Raw genomic sequence first — 21,081 nt, forward strand, 5'->3', positions numbered from 1 at the left:
TTTTCTCCAGAGTGAAGCACAAAGTCTGAAAAAATGTTGTTGATGATATAACTATTAATAGCACTGTAGAAATTTATATTCTAAGGTGTTCCGCATAGTAAAAGCTTCCATCAACATTTCATACTCTATCACCTCTTTCCTTAATTTGTTACAATTCAGTTAAATGGGACACAATATATTCATATAATAAGACAAATGTATTTTTTCAAAATAAGTCTAAAGGAAGCTAACATACATGAAGACTATCTACTACTATTTTTAACTACTACACATATTAACAATATCAGAGTAAATGTCACATTCTAAATCAGAAAATACTGTCATTCTCAGGCAACACCCTAACTGAAATGTAGCTCTGAAGACAACAAATGTGGTATTAAATTCCTGGACCCCCTTGTCTATGCTTAATAAACCTTACTGAGATACACTTTCGTAAAAATCCCCTCTGCGTCTATGAGATTCAGTACTATTGTGTTCAGATAGTTGGCTAAAAAATGGCCTTGTTTGAGCAAATACAATAGGTGACATGTGTAGAGCATTTACTCTGTGGCAGGAGCTTAACATGTGCTAAGTGCTTTACGAGTATTAACTCATTTAATTCTCATAATAACCTATGAGGTTGTTAATGTGATTGTTTATCTTCACTTTACAAATGCACACTGTCTGAGATTACACAGCTAGTAAGTAGTGGATCCAGTATGGAACAGAGGCCAGTCTGGCTCCAGTGGGCTACTTTCAGCCACCATGCTCTGCTGCTTATGTAAGTAGACATCCAAATTCTTAAATGCATCTACAGCTTGTCTATTTACATGAGGACCCATAAATATCACTCATTTTGAAAAAATTTACTGCAGCAACCCTGCCTGTTGCTATCAGTAGTACCCATGTTTGCTTGCTCTTGTCAGGCAGCTATACACAACAACAGAAAAGGGGTACATATAAATTCTACATAGAAGCTGCTATTTATATTGCTTGTTATGAATTAATAAAGCTGTCACTTGAGGTAGAGAAAAGATAGATTCATTTCAAGCTCTGTTCTGTGTGTATGCACATGCATGCATGTATGTGTTGGTTTTCCATTGTTGGCAGCCTATATTTCTTACTTATTGTATCCTTAAATTAATTTATTTAATAAATTGTGATAATTTGTTCAATATGTACCTTCCCCTCCAGTCTTTAAACTCTTTTGCTTTCTCACTGTGTTCCCCAGCACCTAACATGGTGTGGTGGTGATACAGCCCTTCCTCGTCAATAAATGTTGTTGGTTGATTATTCTTGAATCTAATAAGCTAATTGAGTAATGGTAGCAATTAACCACTCAACTATGCCGACTGCCTGCAGATACTGTGTGTATCAATGTGATGCTTCTCCCCAGACTTCTCAGTCCTTTACCTCTGGGAGTTGAGAGGCAGGAAGAATGGCTTCTGGAAGTTGATAGAGTAGGACATATGGCCTTCTTGAATCTGATCGACTCAGTAATTCTTACTAACACTTTCATTTATATCTGTAATGTTCATACAACTGTCTACCTCTATGTGCTGCTACTGAGGAGCCTGTAATTCTTTTTACCAAAAACATTAAAAAAATGAAGAATACTTCTCTTCCTTTAGTAGGTGCTATATCTGAAAAAAATAATACAGTACCCAGAGTTTAGTATTAAGGTGTTAATTTTGACCTTTGCTTTGGAGGGAAGGTGGGTAGAAAGAGTTCTCATCAAAGAACTGGTTTTTAAAGTAGAAAGATACCTCTTCTCTCACTGCTCAGAAAACCAGCCACCCTGACACCCAACTCCATACCTTTCAGGACAGCAAATTCTTGACAAATGAGTGCTTTGGTGGGGATAGTAGATCAAATATTTCTTTTACCTTGGAAAAGCAGTGTTGTCCATGGCTGAAATACTAGCCAAATTGTACAAGACTAGACGGGATATTATTCTGGACTTCAGATTCAGAACTCTTTTTGGCAAGACAACAGACTTGGATATGGTTGATATTATTTTAATTAGAATAAAATAAGATAATAAAATAAAATCCTCAACATAGTCTTGCAAAGCATGACCTAAATGAGAAGAAAAAAATATGTTGAGAACCCAGAAAAAGAAATGGAATGAAAATCTAGATAGCACATTAAGAAACCACTTCTGGGACTTCCTTGGTGGTGCAGTGCTAAGAATCCACCAGTGCAGGGGACACAGGTTCGGGCTCTGGTTCGGGCTCTGGTCCGGGAAGATCCCACATGCTGCGGAGCAGCTAAGCCCGTGCGCCACAACTACAGAGCCTACGCTCTAGAGCCCACGAGCCACAACTACTGAAGCCCGCACGCCTAGAGCCCGTGCTCCGCAACAAGAGAAGCCACCGCAATGAGAAGCCGTCGCACCGCAACGAAGAGTAGCCCCCGCTCGCCGCAACTAGAGAAAGCCCACGCGCAGCAATGAAGACCCAACGCAGCCATAAATAAATAAATAAATAAAATTTATTTAAAAAAAAAAAAAAAAAGAAAAGAAACCACTTCTGGGGGCTTCCCTAATGGTCCAGTGGTTAAGACTCCACGTTCCCAATGCAGGGTACCCACGTTCAATCCCTGGTCAGGGAACTAGATCCCGCATGCCGCAACTAAAAGATCCCACGTGCCGCAAGGAAGATCCCATGTGCCGCAAGGAAGATCCCATGTGCTGCAACTAAGATCCGATGCAGCCAAATAAATAAATATTTAAAAAAGAAAAAAAAGAAACCACTTCTGGGCTAAGGTGTTGGGAAAGCTGGCTGTCATTTGGCAGAAAGCAGTGAACCAAGAGAACAGGTAGGGAGAAAGGTGCATTTTGATTGGGTGGGGGAAGGGACATAGAGGAATTGTGTATACATTGTTAAAGAGATAAAACTCTATCCAGACAGTGGCTCACTATCGGACGTTATTAAGCAGGAGAAAAGTAAAACCAGATTTTTGTTCTGGAAGAATAATTGATGACAATGTGGAAGATAAATGGAAACAGAGAGACTTTGAGCTGAGACAAGCTAAAAGCTTCCTGCAAAGTCCCTGGAATCCAGAAACATTCCACAGACAGAAGTGGCCAAACCTGATGTCTGATGGAATGTGTTTGGAGGAAGGGGACATGATGGAGAAAAGGAGGCAGGATGACTGAGTTTTCTAGTGTGAACGGCTGGGTGGATGGTAAAATCATCCAATGGGAGTGTAAGGGGCCAGTGGATGGATGTGTGTTAGAGGAGGTGGATGCCACCATCCAAAAGACTAGCAGTGGCGCTAAGAAAAGTGGAGGAGCTAAGGAAAGTACATGTCCATGTATCTACTATGCATAATGGTTATACCCAGAAGACAATTAAACCATCCAGGGAGTGAGTGAGTAGGCAGGAAAAAATTTAAGGTGAGGAAGAAACTCTGGAAAATAAAAGCAAAGGGAATGAGAAAAAATGTCTGGCAGGACCTTGCTTCTGTTGGGTAAGGTTCTATTACAGCTTGTTTTCAAATTCTATATAGATTTCTTCGAATGGCCCATGAGGTAAAGGCAGCTATTTTAAAGCCTGGAATGTCCTGGTACTGAGTTACTTGAGGCTCCCTTTGACTTCCCTCCCTCTTGGCAATGAGATTAGCTGCTCTGCTGAACATAACCGTTCCTGAAATGAGGACAGTGAGGTTCTCTCAGAGGAAAGGCTTCTCCTCTGCCTGATTTCCCTAAGGCTGGTAGATGACAACACTGTGAAGACACAGCCCGGCTTGTGCTGGATGAGAGCATTTCTCTCCTAAGGTTATGGTTTGGGAAAATGGAGAGAACTTTTTTGGCTCCTCTGTTCTTCTTGATACAACATTTAGAACTTGGACCCAGTGCAGTGCTTGAGGGTCCTTCAAGAGATTCCTCTCTTAAGCAATGTGTACACTTTGACCATGTGCGTATCTACTAAGGATTCACCTCTCAAACTTCTCAGTTATTTTGGTGCTACTTATTTTAAGTTGCTAGCAGGAATGGATTATGTGGATGGTCACAGGGTGCTTAAAAATACCCAAGATGTTTTATAAAAGATGTGGTAATGAAGAGCCATAAGTAAATTTTAAGATGTGTGGTCTAAAAATTAATAAACATCTAACAATTAGAGGTATGATGGAACATGAAATAGGAAGCAAACTAGAAATATCCAATAAAACTGATTAGGAAAAATGCAATTACAATGTTCCCAAAGGTCTTCTGCATAAAGTGCTTCCTCTTCTGTTTTGCTACAAAGTGTGAGACCAAAATAAGGAAAGAGGAGACACTGGTGGAAACTTGTAGCAGACCAGAAAAGATACAAAAGCCAAGTTAAGTCTTTTTACTAGATAACATTTAAAATATTTACTGTTTGCTAATATGACACAAAATAAGCTTCTGGCACTTGGTTAAATTGAAACGGGAGCAAAGCTAGAGGGTTCAGTGGCTGGAGAGAAGTGGTCAAAGGGTACAAAGTTTCAGTTATGCAAGATGAAAAAGTCCTTTTCTATTGAACAGCATAGTGGCTGTGCTGACAATATTAAGAATTGGCTAAGAGAGTAGATCTTATGTTAAGTGTCATTATCACAAAAATTAATAATAATAAGGCAGGAGGAAACTTTTGAAGGTGACGGATATGTTTATGGCATATATTGTGGTGATGGTTTCACTGGTATATACTTATATCCAAAATCATCAAGTCATATACGTTAAATATGTATAGCTCTTTATATGTCATTCATACCTCAATAAAGTGGCTTATTGAAAAAGAAGTGCCTGCGAGAACCTCAAAACCTTTCCAAGTGTTGTAGATATTTCTCCCATAGCATGGTGATTTCCAAGTTAAAAGGTTTTAGGGGACTCTGCTCAACTCTAGGGATAGTTCCTAGCTTAGCTTAAGAAATAGCTGAGAACATTTGAATATTAGTGGTTATGGTAACAAATTATAGTTGAGTTCGCATTTTTAAAACATGCCTCTGAATTGTGTGTAGCCTCTGTTTATGTAGCAACAGGAGACGGATCTCATCCGGGTCCTTGACACTTTACCCATGTCTCCTTGGGTCCTTCAGGTTCTCACCTGTAAAATGAGGAGATTAGACTCAGTTATGGGTAAGACCCATTCCAGGGTAAAGATACTCCCCTAGGATCCCATTCTTTAATCATGCTGCTTATCTGCTTCAATAAAATATTTTCTTTTTTAAAGCACAGTTTACTAGTGAGACATGCTTTTCACTGTGATTTAGTTGATCATGGGTGGGGAGAAAAAAGGACCTAGCACAACCTAGATTCTGATTGTTTCCTCCCATCCCCCCTCTCCCTTTTGCTCTCTTAATTTCTTTTTAAATATCATTTTCCTTATTTCTGATTTTTATTTATTATTATTATTATTTTAATTTTTGGCTGCGTTGGGTCTTCGTTGCTGCGAGCAGGCTTTCTCTCTAGTTGTGGTGAGCGGGGGCTATTCTCCATTGTAGTGTGCGGGCTTCTTATTGCGGTGGCTTCTCTTGTTGCAGAGCACGGGCTCTAGGCATGCGGGGTTCAGTAGTTGCAGCACGTGGGCTCAGTAGTTGTGGCACGCAGGCCCTAGATTATGTGGGCTTCCATAGTTGTGGCGCACGGGCTTAGTTGCTCCGCGGCATGTGGGATCTACCCGGACCAGGGATCGAACCCCTGTCCCCTGCATTGGCAGGCGGCTTCTTTACCACTGCACCACCAGGGAAGTCCCTCTGATCTTTAAATGTAATGCATTGTAAACGTTTCCTCATCTGTAAAATGGAAGTAATGGTCCCTATATAGCAATCTCACAGGTAGGTTGTTATCTGAATGAAACAAAGTCAGTTTATGTAAAGACTTGGAACACGGCCTGCCATGTAATCATGTAAGCACTCAAAAATGTTAATTATAAGAGTATCAAGCCCTTGCCTTGCATCTCTCCATTTGCAAAAGTCCAGGCATCCAAAGAAAATAATAGAATTTCTACAATAATAGAAATATCAACAGTAATATCAATTGCAAGTCCCCAGTCTCTTCTGCAGTTCTTGAAATACTGTTAGCAGCTGTGATTTAGTGACCAGCTGAATGAAGTTGATGCATCACCACCATCAAATTACTTATGTTGTCATGTTCTAACTGGAAATAGCGCCTCTGTTCAAAAGTGGTATTTTGATGCTTTCCAGGGTGAATCTGGTGCTGCCATCTCAACCCTGTGCATCACATCGGACCTTGGCAATCTGCAGATTCAGAATTTTATAAAATGTACAGCCCTTTTATGTCTGTATTGTGCCTTTATCTACTATATTAGTCTGCCCAGGCTGCCGTAACAAAATACCAGAGCCTAGGTAGCTTGAACAACAGAAATTTATTTACTCACCTCTCTGGAGGCTAGAAGTACAAGATCAAGTTGCTGTCAGGATTGGTATTTGGTGAGACCTCTCTTCCTGGCTTGCAAACAGCCGTTTTCTCACTTTGTCCTCAAATGACCTTCCATCTCTGCTGGGGAGGAAGAGAGGGAGTAGAGTGGAGAAAGAGAGAAAGAGAGGTATCTGGCATCTTTTCCTCTACTTATAAGGACACCAATCCTATTAGATAAGGAGTCCATCCTTATGACCTCATTTAACCTTTATTACTTCCCTAAAGGTCCTGTCTCCAAAGACAATCACACTGGGGGTCAGGGCTTCAACCTATGAATTTGGGGGAACACAATTCAGTCCATAACACATACCAAACACCAGCAGTCCAAGCTAACTACATATCAGTAAAGCAGATGATTTATTTTGATATTATAGGCTATAATAATAAGTATTTCTAAAAAGAGACATATGGTAAACACCTAACAGAATAAATTTTTCATAAGGGCTTCCCGAGTATTTTTCTTGAGAAATTAAAAATTCTTAATATACATTTATGATAACATTAGAATTGAAAATGTTCATTTCCTTTCAAGAGATCATTCCTTGAAATTTCCTGTTTTTTCATAGTGATAAATATGAATCAGATTAAAGCATTCCTCAAAAGCTGCATTTCAGTCCTATTTGCTCTAATATATTTTATGTCAACTAACAAAATTTAATTATTGTTATTATTATAAGCTACTCTGCTTCACTAAAACTAGCTTCCTTTGTTATAAATTAATATGGATTAGGAGAAAAATTTATTCAAGCTGAATTATGAGAGAAGAGATATTTCATTCAATATTTTATCAGGCAAATATGATGATAGCTGGCCAATTTTTTAAAATCTAGAATGTCACTTATCATTTCACAAAAACAAATATTTTATCATTGTCTAATTCATACCAAATGGCAGCAGTTGATGCTTTTGTTTTTTTTCTTGTCCAAAATTAGTTTATAATTTTACCCAAGAGTTGTTTTTGCCAAGAGATCAGTTTCTTTCTCCAGGAACACTTGACCATGCAGAGATCTGCAATCATGAGGACATGTAATATGGATCTATCATGTTGCTTTGAAAGCTTTGAAGCCCAGATTTGACCATAACATTTAATACCAGAGTTTAGCACAGAACAAAGTTAATCGTGGAACAGTGTATACCACTGAATGGAAGTGAACTAAAATTATATTTGAAGTGGGAATAAAAGGCCTGAAGTCAAAGTTACTACACTGAAATGTCCAAGGTTTATATTCATCATTAAAAGAGACAGACCTTATACCACATAATTTTAGAATACTAGAGAAACTATTAAGAGAAACTAACAATGTAATGTGTATGAAGGGGAGACAGAAAAAGAGGGGGAATAAGGAGACATTTTGCAGCTGTGAAATGTTACTACTGCTGTAGTCTTATCTAAATAGTTTTATTTTTAAAATTAAGTCTGCAATAAATACAATTAAACACACAAACAAATATGCATTTTTTTAACCCAGGAATACACAATGAAGGTGAAGTTGAAGAAAACAAACTAGGCTAAATTAAATAAGTAAAAAGGCCAAAATTGCCAATCCGTGACCAGCCTATTTGTCTACTTTTAATTAATGGCTAAATGAGTTTTATGTGAGATCATATTAAACCTGAGTTTCTACATTGCACAATAGGATGATCCATCATAGCTGCTAAGCTAAGAGAATTTGATCTTCAAATACTAACACTGTGAAATAAACAAACTCCTCAAACCTTAACCTAGAATCTAGTTTCAAATTCCTAAATTCTTTCTATAAAGTGCTTCTTATGTCCCTTTTGGACAGTACTAATATTTCCATTAGCTTTATTGTATATTTTTAAATCAATATAGAATCTCAGCAAGTGTTTGTCAGTTAACTTTGGTTGACTTGTTTTCTGAAACAGCAATTATTAGCACTTATTCTCTACAGAGAATCAGCTAAACCAACCCACGATTCTGATAGTACAGCAAGCCTGTGGAAGTTGAAAAACCTAAAAAGCTGACAGAACAATCCGGAGGAAAAATCTTATGAAAAATATCGATCGCTCTGTAAGGTGAAAGTACTGTAGTAATGGTTCTACTTTTAGCCTCTGCTACTCATGCCCGAGAAATTATCCACCATTCCATCGCTACACTGCCATTTTCTTTAACTTATAATGAAGTGTAGAATTGATCAAAAGAAGAATATATTCTGAGGAAATTTATAAAATTAATAAGTATATAAAACATGGAACTTTTCTGAGTATAAAATTATGCATGATATATCTGGATAGAAGTTATATAAAGGATTAAAGCATCATGTGGATATATGTGTTTGAAAACTACTTTGTGTATTAATAAGTTAGAAATAAATTGTACTGAATTAGCAGATTTAGGTAAACATGACTCATTTGCTAAGAATGTGTCTTGGTCAGCAAGATACTTGGAAATAGGTCCAACAAGGAGGATGAGACCTCACAGTTTGAAGTTGCAACCACACACAAAAAAGAAGGAAAAACAGAAGTGAAATTTGGGAGGAATTTATGCAGAAGCCAGTGATTAAGAGCACAGAGAAGTGTTGGGTTTGTGGATAAAAGCATGTCCCAGAGTCCCATTCAACACAAGAAATTTTGGGCATCGTGACTGTTGTTTCTCCTGGTACTGTGGTTGCAACACCATAAATAAACTAAGTGTTCCTGTTTGATAAATGTTATTCCACCTGTCCTACCCAAGGCAGATATACTGTGAAGCTAATGGAGCTTCAGCTTCAGGGTCCCTCACTTACACAGACTCCTTCCAAGCCCATTAAGGGCCTAGAAATGATCTCATGTGGTCATATGTTTGAGTAAAATTCGCCGAAGCTATTTCCATCACGATCAGTTAAGACCTCTCTTTCCTTCCATTCTGATGTTCCTTCTGATAGACTTCCCTTAGTCATGTCACATTGGAATGGCCACAGTGGGGCCAGTTAACGGGATCCAGTTAATGGGAAGTTGAACCGAGCATACATTGGTTTGGGTTTCGTGGAATGTGATTATGTGTGATGCAGTATTTCTGTGTAGAGGTTGATGCTAGCCACCCAGCAATAGAAATGGCTCCCAGGAATATTCCTATTGCTCTCTGCGCCAACTCACCTGGGATCCCGTCATGTAAAGGTGCAGGGCCAGAGGTTACATCGCAATGTGACTTTACCCTGCAGTGGATGGCACCATATATACAAAGATGAAAAGGAAAGGAGGTATGAGTCAGTCTATTCGAAATTCTTCCAATCACTAGATATGTAAAATTGTTAGGGAGAGAGAAGTCTATTTTTATCCTCCTGGTCAGAAAGGAAGTTCTGTCCTGTCGGCAACATACCCAGTAATGCAGTGTAGACAGTTATCAATGTATCGTAGTCTTTTCCCCTCTTTTGAAGGAAATTGTACATGATAGAATTTATCAGAATTTCTGTTAGTGTAAAAGAAGTCCGCCGTTAGTCCGGGGTAACTCCACAGCCACCAGGGACCAAGGCTCCTATATTTCTGCTCTGTCATCCTCGGTATGTGGCTTCCTTCCTCAAGATTCCCTCATGAGTTCAGGATAATTGCTGGCGTTCTAGCTATCATGTCCACATTCCAGGCAGTAGGGAGAAGGGAGAAGAGAAGGATAAAAGGATGTGCTCCACAGCCGAATCAAACCCCGTTAAGGGGCCATTCCTGATGTTTCTCATAGCATTTCCCCTTTGGCCAGAACTATATGCAAAGGAGGCTGAGATAGGTAGTCTTTTCAGATAGGTGATTTGCTGCTAGAATACAACTTGGAAAATGGCAAGCAGGTGGACAAGTGGAAACTTAAAAAAGCAGAGAAAGCTGAAATTTAAGCATCTGCAGTCGGAAAAGCCATAAAACAAGACAAGAACGGCTGCAGAATTGGAGGCACCTGTCACTTTGAATGGGGTGTGGATTAAAACAAGACTAGTTGAAAGGCTAATAAAAAGCAGCTAGCTCTCTAGATGCCAGCCCTAACATTGCATAGCCAGGCACCTAAACCTTTCCCACCCCAACAGAAGAAGACATTCCAGGTATTCTCACTGGAAAAATCGAAACAGAGCTCTAGCCTCAGGAATATGTCAGGGAAGTAAGACAAAAGGTAAAACAGGGAGGTAAAGTTAAATTTTACATACTGAGTTGTGAGAACTTTAGTACCCTGCCCTTACTCAACTCCTAGAATAATAGCAGCCAGGCTTACACCCTCTCCTGAAATACAGAACAATAACAACAGTACAAACAAACAGAAAACTAGCCCAAGAGAAAAAAACCCCTACAGACGCTAACATTTGGGCACCTACAAAGTAAGGCCTGAGTACAGGCCTACAGTAAACTGTACAGTGAAGCCACTAGTTAACACATCCTGGCCAAGTTTCCAAGCCTAGTTACATATTGTGTGGCTGGCTGTACATTCCCATGTCCGTCTTAGCTTAGTTTCCCCTGAAAGCAGAGCCGGAGACATAATCTCAGGTGCATGTAACTTATTTGGAAGGTAATCCCAGAAAATGGAGAGTGATACAGGCAAGGAGAGAAAGCCAATAAAATGTGTGTCATTGGATGGTTACCACCCTGTACAGCTCGGGCTCAATCCTGCTTGGGACCCTCTAAAGAACTATAGAATCCTCTTGGAATTGTATGCTATTGGTAAACTGCACGTATAATTAAATAAAACATAATATTTATATTATATATAGAGAAAAATTAAGTAAAAATAATTTAATTATAACATTTATATAAAAATAATATTACAAACCCTATTCTGAGAACTAAAGTTCTATTGATTGTTATTATGAGCACAAGTATGGCCCTTTAAGTTTTTAAAATGCTAACAAATGAGATTAAAATTCATTTTGAAGAGACCTGATTTTAAAAGTCTCTAGTTTCTTGATGTTGGTTCCAATAGTTGGTTCATGAAGTTTGCACTAACTTCTAAGGAACTCATTTCTGTTTTTAGGATTTGAGGGTAGAGGAGAAACTCCAGCCCAAGAAGGGGGCTCTATAAGCTCTTCCCAGAGGAGGATGAGAAGGAAAAGGAGGTTTCTGCAGGAACTGCTTGCATCTGGAGTGACGATAACATCATATTGGAGGGAGGTGGGTGAATGTGGCCTGGCAGCACAGGAGGCCTCGGTTTTCAGACCAAGGCCCACCATCTGGAGGGACAACAGGGAGTTATTGTTTGGAAAATTTACTGAGATGTGGTGACTCCTAGTTCAGTGACCAGATCATTCTTGCAACTTCAGCCATCAGCTCCTTTTTTCTTGTCTGGATCTTTCATCTACTTCTTTTATTAGGGAAGTATTATTTTATTATTTCCTCCTTCAGGATAGAGTTGGTACTTGTCAGCATTCCATGGGTGTCCGCCAGGCTCTGAATTTTTGTTGACTCTTTCTCTAGGCTAATATCCTCCAAAGATGACTCAGTCCCCCGTTGGACAGTGCCATCCTTGCCAAGGAGTTGACACTTCTCTTGAATTTGTGCTGCCAGTGTTTGTGAAATTTCAGCCAGCATTGCGAAAGCAGCATTTCCCATTTCACATGACGCCACCTTCCAGACAACTAGACAAGTCTAAACAAATATGAGACCCACTAAAAAGCCGATGACAGGCGCACACACCATAGACTCTGGCTGGAGGCTGCAGAGGGCAGGGCCCGGATTCCCATCATCCAGCCATGGCTCCACCACCACTGCTTGTGGCTTTCCAAGGATGCCTGAAGCCAAGCTCTGTGGTGGCTTGAAGCCCTTCCGTGGCACTGAAGCCCACCACAGAGTTCTATGGAGTAACCACACCTCTACCAGCTCACAAAAACTTCTGAGATCCCTGTAGTTACCCCTGCAACATCCCACACTAGCAACCTAAGCAGGCCACCAGTGGAGCTGGCCCAGAGAATGGAGAGATCAACTTTAAAATTTTCTCAAAATTACTGTCCACTACCCCTCTTCTCAATTAAGAAAAAATTATGAAACTTTTTATTTCTCAGCTGCATTGCACAGCATGCGGGATCTTAATTCCCTGACCAGGGATGAAACCCATGCCTCCTGCAGTGGAAGCTCAGAGTCTTAACCACTGGACCACCAGGGAAGTCTTGAAACATTTTTATTAAGGTAAAATATAGGGGACTTCCCTGGTGGCACAGTGGTTGAGAATCCGCCTGCCAAGCCAGGGGACATGGGTTGGATCCCCGGTCCGGGAGGATCCCACATGCCGCAGAGTGGCTAAGTCCGAGTGCCACAACTACTGAGCCTGCGCTCTAGAGCCCACGAGACACAACTACTGAAGCCCATGTGCCTAGAGCCTGTGCTCTGCAACAAGAGAAGCCACCGCAATGAGAAGCCTGCGCACCGCAATGAAGAGTAGTCCCTGCTCGCTGCAACTAGAGAAAAGCCTGCGCGCAGCAACGAAGACCCAATGCAGCCAAAAAGTAAATAAAAATTTTAAAAAATATGTATATATATGTGTGTATATATATATATATATATATATATATATATATACGTTCTGTGATGTACCCATATCGTAAATGTATATGCTCTGATGACTTTTGACAACCATATACACCTGTATAACCAATATGCCAATGTAGATGTAGAACACTTTCATCACCTTCAGAAAGTTCCCTCATTCCCCTTTCCAGGAGTCCCTACTCCCTAAAGGCAATCATCTCTTTGATTTTTATCGACATATATTAATTTGGACTCTTTTTGAACTTCATATAAATGGCATCATGCAGAATGTATTCTTTTGTATCTGGCTTCTTTTGCTCAACATCATGTGTTTGGGGTTCACCCATGTTGGTCACCCCTTCTTTCATTCTGAGTCGAATGCCATTGTACAAGCACACATGACTGGACATCAGCCCACTCCTCTTGCTCGCCATTCACTCCACCTCCTCCCATCGCCCTCCTTTATTTTACTGCCTGAAATACTTTGGGAAAGAAAACTTCCCTCATCAACCATTTGGTTTCCCTGAGGTATAAATTTGTACAGAAAAGTTAGGCTTAAAAGGTGATCAATTAGACTTGCTTTTTAGTGTAAGTATGACCTTGCACTCTTACAGATATTTGATATGTTTTAATTCATTGCAGTTACTATTATTATCAATACTCAAATTATCCCTTCTTTACCTAGTATTGTCTTTTGAATCCTTTTGACAGGACCCCAGAAGCCTTTGATGGCTTCTTTCCTTCTGATGTGACAAGTTATTCTGGGTTTATCTTGTACATTTCCTGCCCCAGACCTGACATTAGCCACTCTTTCAAAGTTATGGCTCCTTTGAGGAGAAAATGATATTTAGAGACTATAGTCTGTGCTCGGGGTGCTGAGTGCTACTGACTGGTCATTGTTTCTAAGCCTTTTCAGTGAACAAAGCTAAGAAGTATTATTTAAGTTGAGATATATTTGACATATAACACTGTATTAGTTTTAGGCATATAACAATGATTTGATGTATGTATATATTGTGAAATGATTACCACAAAAAGTATAGTTAACATGCATTACCACACATAGATACAAATTTTTGTTTTCTTATGATGAGAACTTTTAAGATCTACTCTTCTAGCAACTTTCAAATATATAATACAGTATTGTGAACTATAGTCACCATGCTGCACATTACATCCCCAGGATTTATTTTCTTATAACCGGAGATTTGTACCTTTTGATCACCTTCACTCATTTTGTTGAGTGAAAATGGTCACCACCAATCTGTTCTCCGAATCTGTGAGCTCCATTTTTTAAGAACCCATATGAAAGTGAGATCATATACTATTTGTCTTTCTCTATCTGACTTAAGAAATATATTTTTTTAAAAGAGAAAACATATCAGGGACTTCCCTGGTGGCGCAGTCGTTAAGAATCCGCCTGCCAATGCAGAGGACATGGGTTCGATCCCTGGTCCAGGAAGATCCCACATGCCACGGAGCAACTAAGCCCGTGCGCCACAACTACTGAGCCTGCGCTCTAGAGCCCACGAGCCACAACTACTGAGCCCATGTGCCACAACTACTGAAGCCCGCGTGCCTAAAGCCCAAGCTCTGCAACAAGAGAAACCACTGCAACAAGAAGCCCGCGCACCACAACAAAGAGTAGCCCCCGCTCGATGCAACTAGAGAAAGACTGTGTGCAGCAACAAAGACCCAACGCAACTAAATACATACATACATACATACATAAAAGAATGTACTCCCAGACATATGAGGAAAAAAAAAGAGAGAGAGAAAACATATCACATGCAAGAACCTTTTAACTGATCTGCTTATACCAGTTTCTACTTCACTACTCCTTCCAGCTCATGCACTGCATTTCTGTCAGAATCATCCTTATAAAACACAGATCTGATCTTCATAATCCCCTGCTTAAAAACTTGTGATGGAGTCCCATTGCCAAAAGGATTAAGCCAAAGCTCCTTGGCATGGTATACATACAGATCCTCTAAAAATTTGTCTCCTAGTTTCCATTCCAACCTCTTTAACATTCATTCTTCCCTCTCCCATAGTTCAGCACACCATACTGCTCCTGCAACACTGTGCCTTTTCTCATCTGGTTCACTTTCTCTGAAACGCCCTGATTTTTCTATTTCTTGGTAAATTTGTATTCATCTTTCAATAAATATCTCAAACATCAATTTTCTCTAAAATAAATTGCAGTCTCCTTTCCCTACAGAGGACTAATCTGTTTCCATCATATCCTACACAGTATTCCAAATGTCTTTACATAGCACTAATGAAACTGTATAATAATGATTTGTTTACATGCATCTCTCTCTAGCTAGAATGTCCCCCAAAATGTTGGACACTTAACCATTAGTGGTACTGTAGATGGTTTTACGTGTTACACTGATATGACGTTAAATATTGAATTGCATAGTGAGAGTTATTACCCTTTTAATACTTTAGGGAGAAAGTTTTAGTTTTGTGCTTATGGCTTTAACATCTCTCTATTATTGTGTGATTAATTTCCCTTTTTTAAGAGAGAGCAGGCCTCAGGCTTAAAACTTTGTAGATAACAATAATTGGCTAGAATTTATATATTTCTTCATGATATTTTCTGATGATTACTTTCTGTCTATGAAACTTTAAAAATGAATATTGATGAGTGACTTCCCTGGTGGTCCAGTGGGTAAGACTCTGTACTCCCAATGCAGGGGGCCTGGGTTCATTCCCTGGTTGGGGAACTAGATCCCACATGCATGCTGCAACTAAGAAGTCCACATGCCACAACTAAGAAGCCTGCATGCCGCAACTAAAAGATCCTGCGTGCCACAACAAAGACCCGGCGCAGCCAAAATAAATAAATAAATAAAATAAATATTTTTAAAAGATAACAAGATCAACACATAAAATCAATTGTATTTCTAAGAAAAATTAATATTGATGATAGATTTTTCTTTTAAAATAAAAGTGAGATAAAGAAAAATAGTAAGCATATAATGGTAACAAAGTGCATCATTATGGCAAAATTCTCGTAGGATATGTGAAAATGACTTAACTCTGGGAAACACTGGGCTAGGTCCTTCAGAAGCAGGAGGCATAACTTCTGTTTTCATCCCCAGTTCCTAGTACTATGTTTAATATACAGTAGATCATCACTAAACATTTGTCAAATTAAGTTAGGAAGAAATACCCACCTCCAACATTTTCAAGATTCAATGTCATTTTGGGGGATATATACCTAAAGTGACAGGCCTTCTGTAATCTGACTTTTCTGAAAAAGTTAAAAAATATCCATTGTTATCATATAAATGACCTTTAAAATGATTTCCTATAGCTACCATGGAAGAAATCAAATTCACAAGAGGATACAACCATAGATTCTCCAACTGGGTTGTGTGGAATGAGGTCTTAAAAGCCAAAGTTCAGGAGCAATAGAAGAAGAAGGATAACAATACATTCTATTCCAGTCACCACATCAGTTTTCACCATCAAGGTCATGGTACATTTTAAGGGAGGGTAGACCAGAAGAGCTCTCACTAGAGGTGAGCTAGCACCATCTGTTGGGGAGTGAGTTCACAGCATAAGATGATATCAGCTGACTTCATTACTCCGGAATTTATTTCTCCAAAGTACTTTCTTTTGATCATACAAATTTCAAGACACTCATGCATACCCAAGTACAATTTAATTTTCAGTCAGGTCTAGTTCTCTACTATGATAGTCAAAAAACTCTTTAATTAATCTGATTATAGTGTACTAGTTTTTCATGATTTGACTCTTTAATTACAGACCTGATAATTAGATTACTTTGACCCATTTAAGAAATGGAAAAAAGGTTAGTAACATTATACAGCCACATGGATTATAGGTTTGCTGTAGAATAACAAATATGTGTTGCACAAAACAAAAACAAACTCATAGATACAGAGAACAAGCGGGTGGCTGCCAGAGGGTGGTAGAGGGGTGGGCAAAATAGGTGAAGGAGGTTAAGAGGTACAGACCTCCTCCAGTTATAAAATAAATAAGCAATGGGGATGTAATATACAGCATAAGGATATGGTCAATAATACTGTAATAACTTTGTGTGGGGATAGATGATTATTAGACTTACTGTGGTGATCATTTCATAATGTATGTAAATGTGAAATCACTATGTAGTACACCTGAAACTAACATAATGTACATCAACTAAACTTTAAATAAATAAATATATATATAAAGCAAAAAACAAAAATACATTGTTTGTTCTTATATACCAGCCTTGGTTATCTCTTGATTATCTGTGGTTATTAGAAATAGAGGTAGCCTTAAATTTTAAACTACAAATAAGCTAGAAACAGTCATTTTCTCCTTTCACACTCCTTCCCAAAAAATCTATAGATGAAATTGAGAGGGTAGTGTTTCTCTTGTTTACCATTTGGAATAGATGCTCTAGAGTGACAAAAAGGGAAGAGATAGCCAGCTGAGTGTGTGAAGGTAGGTGGGAAATGAGGGGGAAATCTAACCGCTTAGATTCTAAATGACAACAAGTGTGTTACCAGCAGTTTCCCCAGAGACAGGGCTTAGGAGTAAAGTTTCAAACATTAGAAATAAATTCGTATGTGCCTCTATTTTAAACATAACTTACAGATGACCGATCTTAAAGATTTGTCCACTAAGACAAGTTTTAACAAGTTGAAAAAAGATTTTGAATTTTTCTTGCTATATGCTTTATGGAACTGTGATTTCAATGGAGAGGTTTACAATCTGTTTACTTTTGAAAAGTGAGCTAAAGTAATGACATTATTTAAATGAGAAATAACCTTATCTGTTTTCCTAAAATATTTTCCAATCGAAGTCTCTCTCTTATAGGGAAAAACCAAGAAGCATTAGATTGTAACATTTAATTACTTATTTATTTTTCTGGAGCTTTAACATTGTGTACATTTAAGGTGTACAACATATTGATTTGATACATTTATATATTGCAACATGATTACAATTTGCTAACACTTCTATCACATCACATAATTATTATTTCTTTTTTGTGGTGAGGATAAAGTGTAACTTTGAAACTGTATTATTATTATTATTTTATTTATTTATTTTTGGCCTCACCCCATGGCTTGCAGGATGTTAGTTCCCTGACCAGGGATTGAACCCTAGCCCTCGGCAGTGAAAGCATGGGGTCCTAACCACTGGACTGCCAGGGAATTCCTATTAAAACTGTGTTAAATGGAAAGGACATAGTAGTTGCTGCAAAGAACAATACATTCAACTCTGCTGTACAACAGGGGCTATAGTTATTAAATAATTATCAGGTTTTGCCAGTGGTACACTCCTTGGGAATTCTCTGGCAATTTAGAGAGAACATTAACTCTCCCAAGCCTGTAGGGTACCATTTAATGCCTTAAAGCAATGGTTCTTAAAGTGATACTTTTACTAAATGCACCTAGCTAAATTCTCGGACTTAGGGTAAATATTAATATGTTTGTGAACCTGGTGACAGGCAGGGTAATTAGTCTTGACCTAAGCCTTTTTTCCCTGCATCTTTAAGAGTACCCCAAAACGCCAAGGGAAGGGTAAAGCACAGCTGCATCAGTCACTCATGTCAACTGGTTTAAGGACCTGGTCAAGACGCTGGCACAGCCTAGCCATGTGTAACATTATTCAGTTGTCCATGCCTGATAACGGCCCTCCTCCAGCCTTCCAACTAGAAAGCAGTTTACTTATGCTTCTTTACACTCCGTTGCCTCGAATCAGACTTGGAAATAGGAAGAGCGTACATGTCATGCAATATAAGGAATTAGGGACTTCCCTGGTGGCACAGTGGATGAGACTGTGCTCCCAATGCAGGGAGCCAGGGTTCGATCCCTGGTCAGGGAACTAGATCCCACATGCGTGCCGCAGCTAAGAGTTTGCATGCTGCAACTAAGGAGCCCGCCTGCCGCAACTAAGACCTGGCACAGCCAAATAAAGAATTAGGGTTCCATAACTTATTTATTTATTATTTTAAATTAAAATTGTATACATCTAAGGTGTACAACATGATAATTTGATATACACACATAGTGAAATGATTCCCACAGTCAAGCTAATTAATATATCCATCTCCTCACATAGTTACCATGTCCATAACTTATTTTATTTTATTTATTTATTTTAAATGTAATGTTTAACTTCAAAACCATTTCAGCATTCTAAACATACAAAAAACGTAACAGAATGTTGCAGATCGTGTTTAGTACAGAAGGTTCTTGAACTTTCATCAATGCAGTGGCTCTTGGCTTTGCTGACAGTGAAGAGGTCTATGGTTTGTTTAAAAAACAAACAGTTTAAAACTACCGCACTTCAACTAAAAAGGATCCAAAACACTTCTCATGCCAGCTGACCACCCCGCCTATGGCAGCTGGACGCTATGTCTCTATATACAGAAACAAGACATCCTGAAGCTAAACGCATGCCCACTGCAGTGTCCACAGGTCCAGCCCCACAGTGCACGCCCTGAGCTACGGCCCCTCCGGAAGGCATCGCCCCTACAGCCGCCACGCCAGCAAGGAGCGTCAAGAGTGTGTCTCGGTTGCTTTGTTCTTTTTACAAACTATAGATATGTACAGTTGAGAACTCGGGATTCCTAGCCAATGACCATAGAGTTAACACATCACCTCACAAATTAAAAAAAAAAAAAGAAAATGCCAGAAACATCTTTAAATGCCTTGCCACACCAACAGCAAGGTGCACAGAGTGAGGAGAATACGAGAGCCTTTTCATTTTAAAAATGTTTGGAAATGTGTACAACTTTGATACAGTTTCCGGGTGCTCCAGACACCCATGGCCACTTCATGTGAACCACTGACAATTGCTAGAGCACTCTGAGAGACTACGATATGATCATGATCCAAATGGGTAATTAAACCTAATGAGGGCAACAGACACGTCTCGGGCGAGAGGTGTGTCAATCATGGCGCTCCCTACTCTAAGGTATTCACAAGGAGACAGATCAACAGGTTTTTTTATTCCTCCTCCTCCTCTTCGTCCTCGTCTTCTTCATCTTCCTCTTCCACCTTTTTCCGGGCAACTTTAGCAGGACCCTCGGCGCCATCAAACTTCCCTTTAGACTTATAGTCTGCGACATCCTTCTCGTGTTTCTCCTTCAGCTTCGCGGCCTTTTTGATACATGGCTGCTTCTCGCTGTCACTTAAGTTATTCCACATCTCAACCAGCTTCTTTGCCACATCTCCAATAGAGATGCCTAGGTTTGTAGATTTGATCTTGGGGCGGAATTCGGAACAGAACAGGAAAAATCCAGACGGTGGCCTCTTGGGGGCATTCGGGTCCTTCTTCTTCTTGCCTCCCTTAGCTGGTCCGTAATCCTTCATTTCCCGATCATAGCGCACTTTATCTGCCTTTGCCATTTCATCAAATGGTACATCTTTGTGCATATCTGCACAAAGAAGGCATAGCAGACATCTTGCCCTTTCGTTTCTTGGGTCACCTTTAGCCATCTTGACTGTACTGTTCGCTAGTCTGGGCAGCGCAGGGCATGACGCGTGGCTCAGCGCTCCACAGCTGTGCGCTCCATAACTTATTTTAAATCAATTCCAGCTACCTTGAAAGTTCAAGTTTCTAATTGAACCTCCTTCCACAGTTTAAGTCCCTTTCCTCAAATACTTCTATCAATAGGAACAGGAAAAAAACCTCCTACCTAGTCACCAAGTCTTTTCAGATATGCCAATAAAAGCTTTTTTCAAACTGTAAAGAGCTTTGTAGGGTTTTTCCAATTATAAAAAGTATTTTAAAAATAATATGACAGGGGCTTCCCTGGTGGCACAGTGGTTGAGAATCCGCCTGCCAATGCAGGGGTTCGATCCCTGGTCCGGGAAGATCCCACATGCCACAGAGCAACTAAGCCCATGTGCCACAACTACTGAATCTGCTCTCTAGCCTGTGAGCCACAACTACTGAGCCCGTGAGCCACAACTACTGGGCCCTCGCGCCTAGAGCCCGTGCTCCACAACAAGAGAAGCCACTGCGATGAGAAGCCTGCGCACTGCAACAAAGAGTAACCCCCGCTCACCGCAACTAGAGAAAGCCCGAATGCAGCAACGAAAACCCAATGCAGCCAAAAATAAATAAATTAATTAAAATAAATTAATCTGACAGTACCAAAGGTAAGAAGAAGAAAGTGAAAATCAGAGTGTAATGCCTCCACCTAGAAACAATTCTATTTATAAATGAACATACCAATACACATATTTTTAACTAAAAAGGTTCATGGTTTACATAGAGTCTACTGA

At 39.5% G+C, this 21,081-nt stretch overlaps 1 protein-coding gene and 1 long non-coding RNA gene across 2 annotated transcripts; both read right to left on the reverse strand.

Moving 5' to 3' along the window:
• Nucleotides 1-4,083: 4,083 nt before the first annotated feature.
• On the reverse strand, nucleotides 4,084-9,541 carry LOC129392473 (uncharacterized). Its single transcript, XR_008618399.1, has 3 exons — nucleotides 9,482-9,541; nucleotides 6,345-6,463; nucleotides 4,084-5,051 (listed from the first exon to the last, which is right to left on the reverse strand). It is a non-coding gene; the product is annotated as an uncharacterized lncRNA (long non-coding RNA).
• Nucleotides 9,542-19,063: 9,522 nt separating this feature from the next.
• Nucleotides 19,064-20,698, reverse strand: LOC114486986 (high mobility group protein B3-like). The gene has a single exon (XM_055087629.1). It carries the CDS (start codon nucleotides 20,287-20,289, stop codon nucleotides 19,798-19,800), a length of 492 nt encoding a protein of 163 aa, XP_054943604.1. The 5' UTR covers nucleotides 20,290-20,698; the 3' UTR covers nucleotides 19,064-19,797.
• Between the last annotated feature and the right edge of the window lie 383 nt (nucleotides 20,699-21,081).

The sequence above is a fragment of the Physeter macrocephalus genome, chromosome 10, assembly GCF_002837175.3.
Source record: "Physeter macrocephalus isolate SW-GA chromosome 10, ASM283717v5, whole genome shotgun sequence".
Classification (NCBI taxonomy): Eukaryota; Metazoa; Chordata; class Mammalia; order Artiodactyla; family Physeteridae; genus Physeter; species Physeter macrocephalus.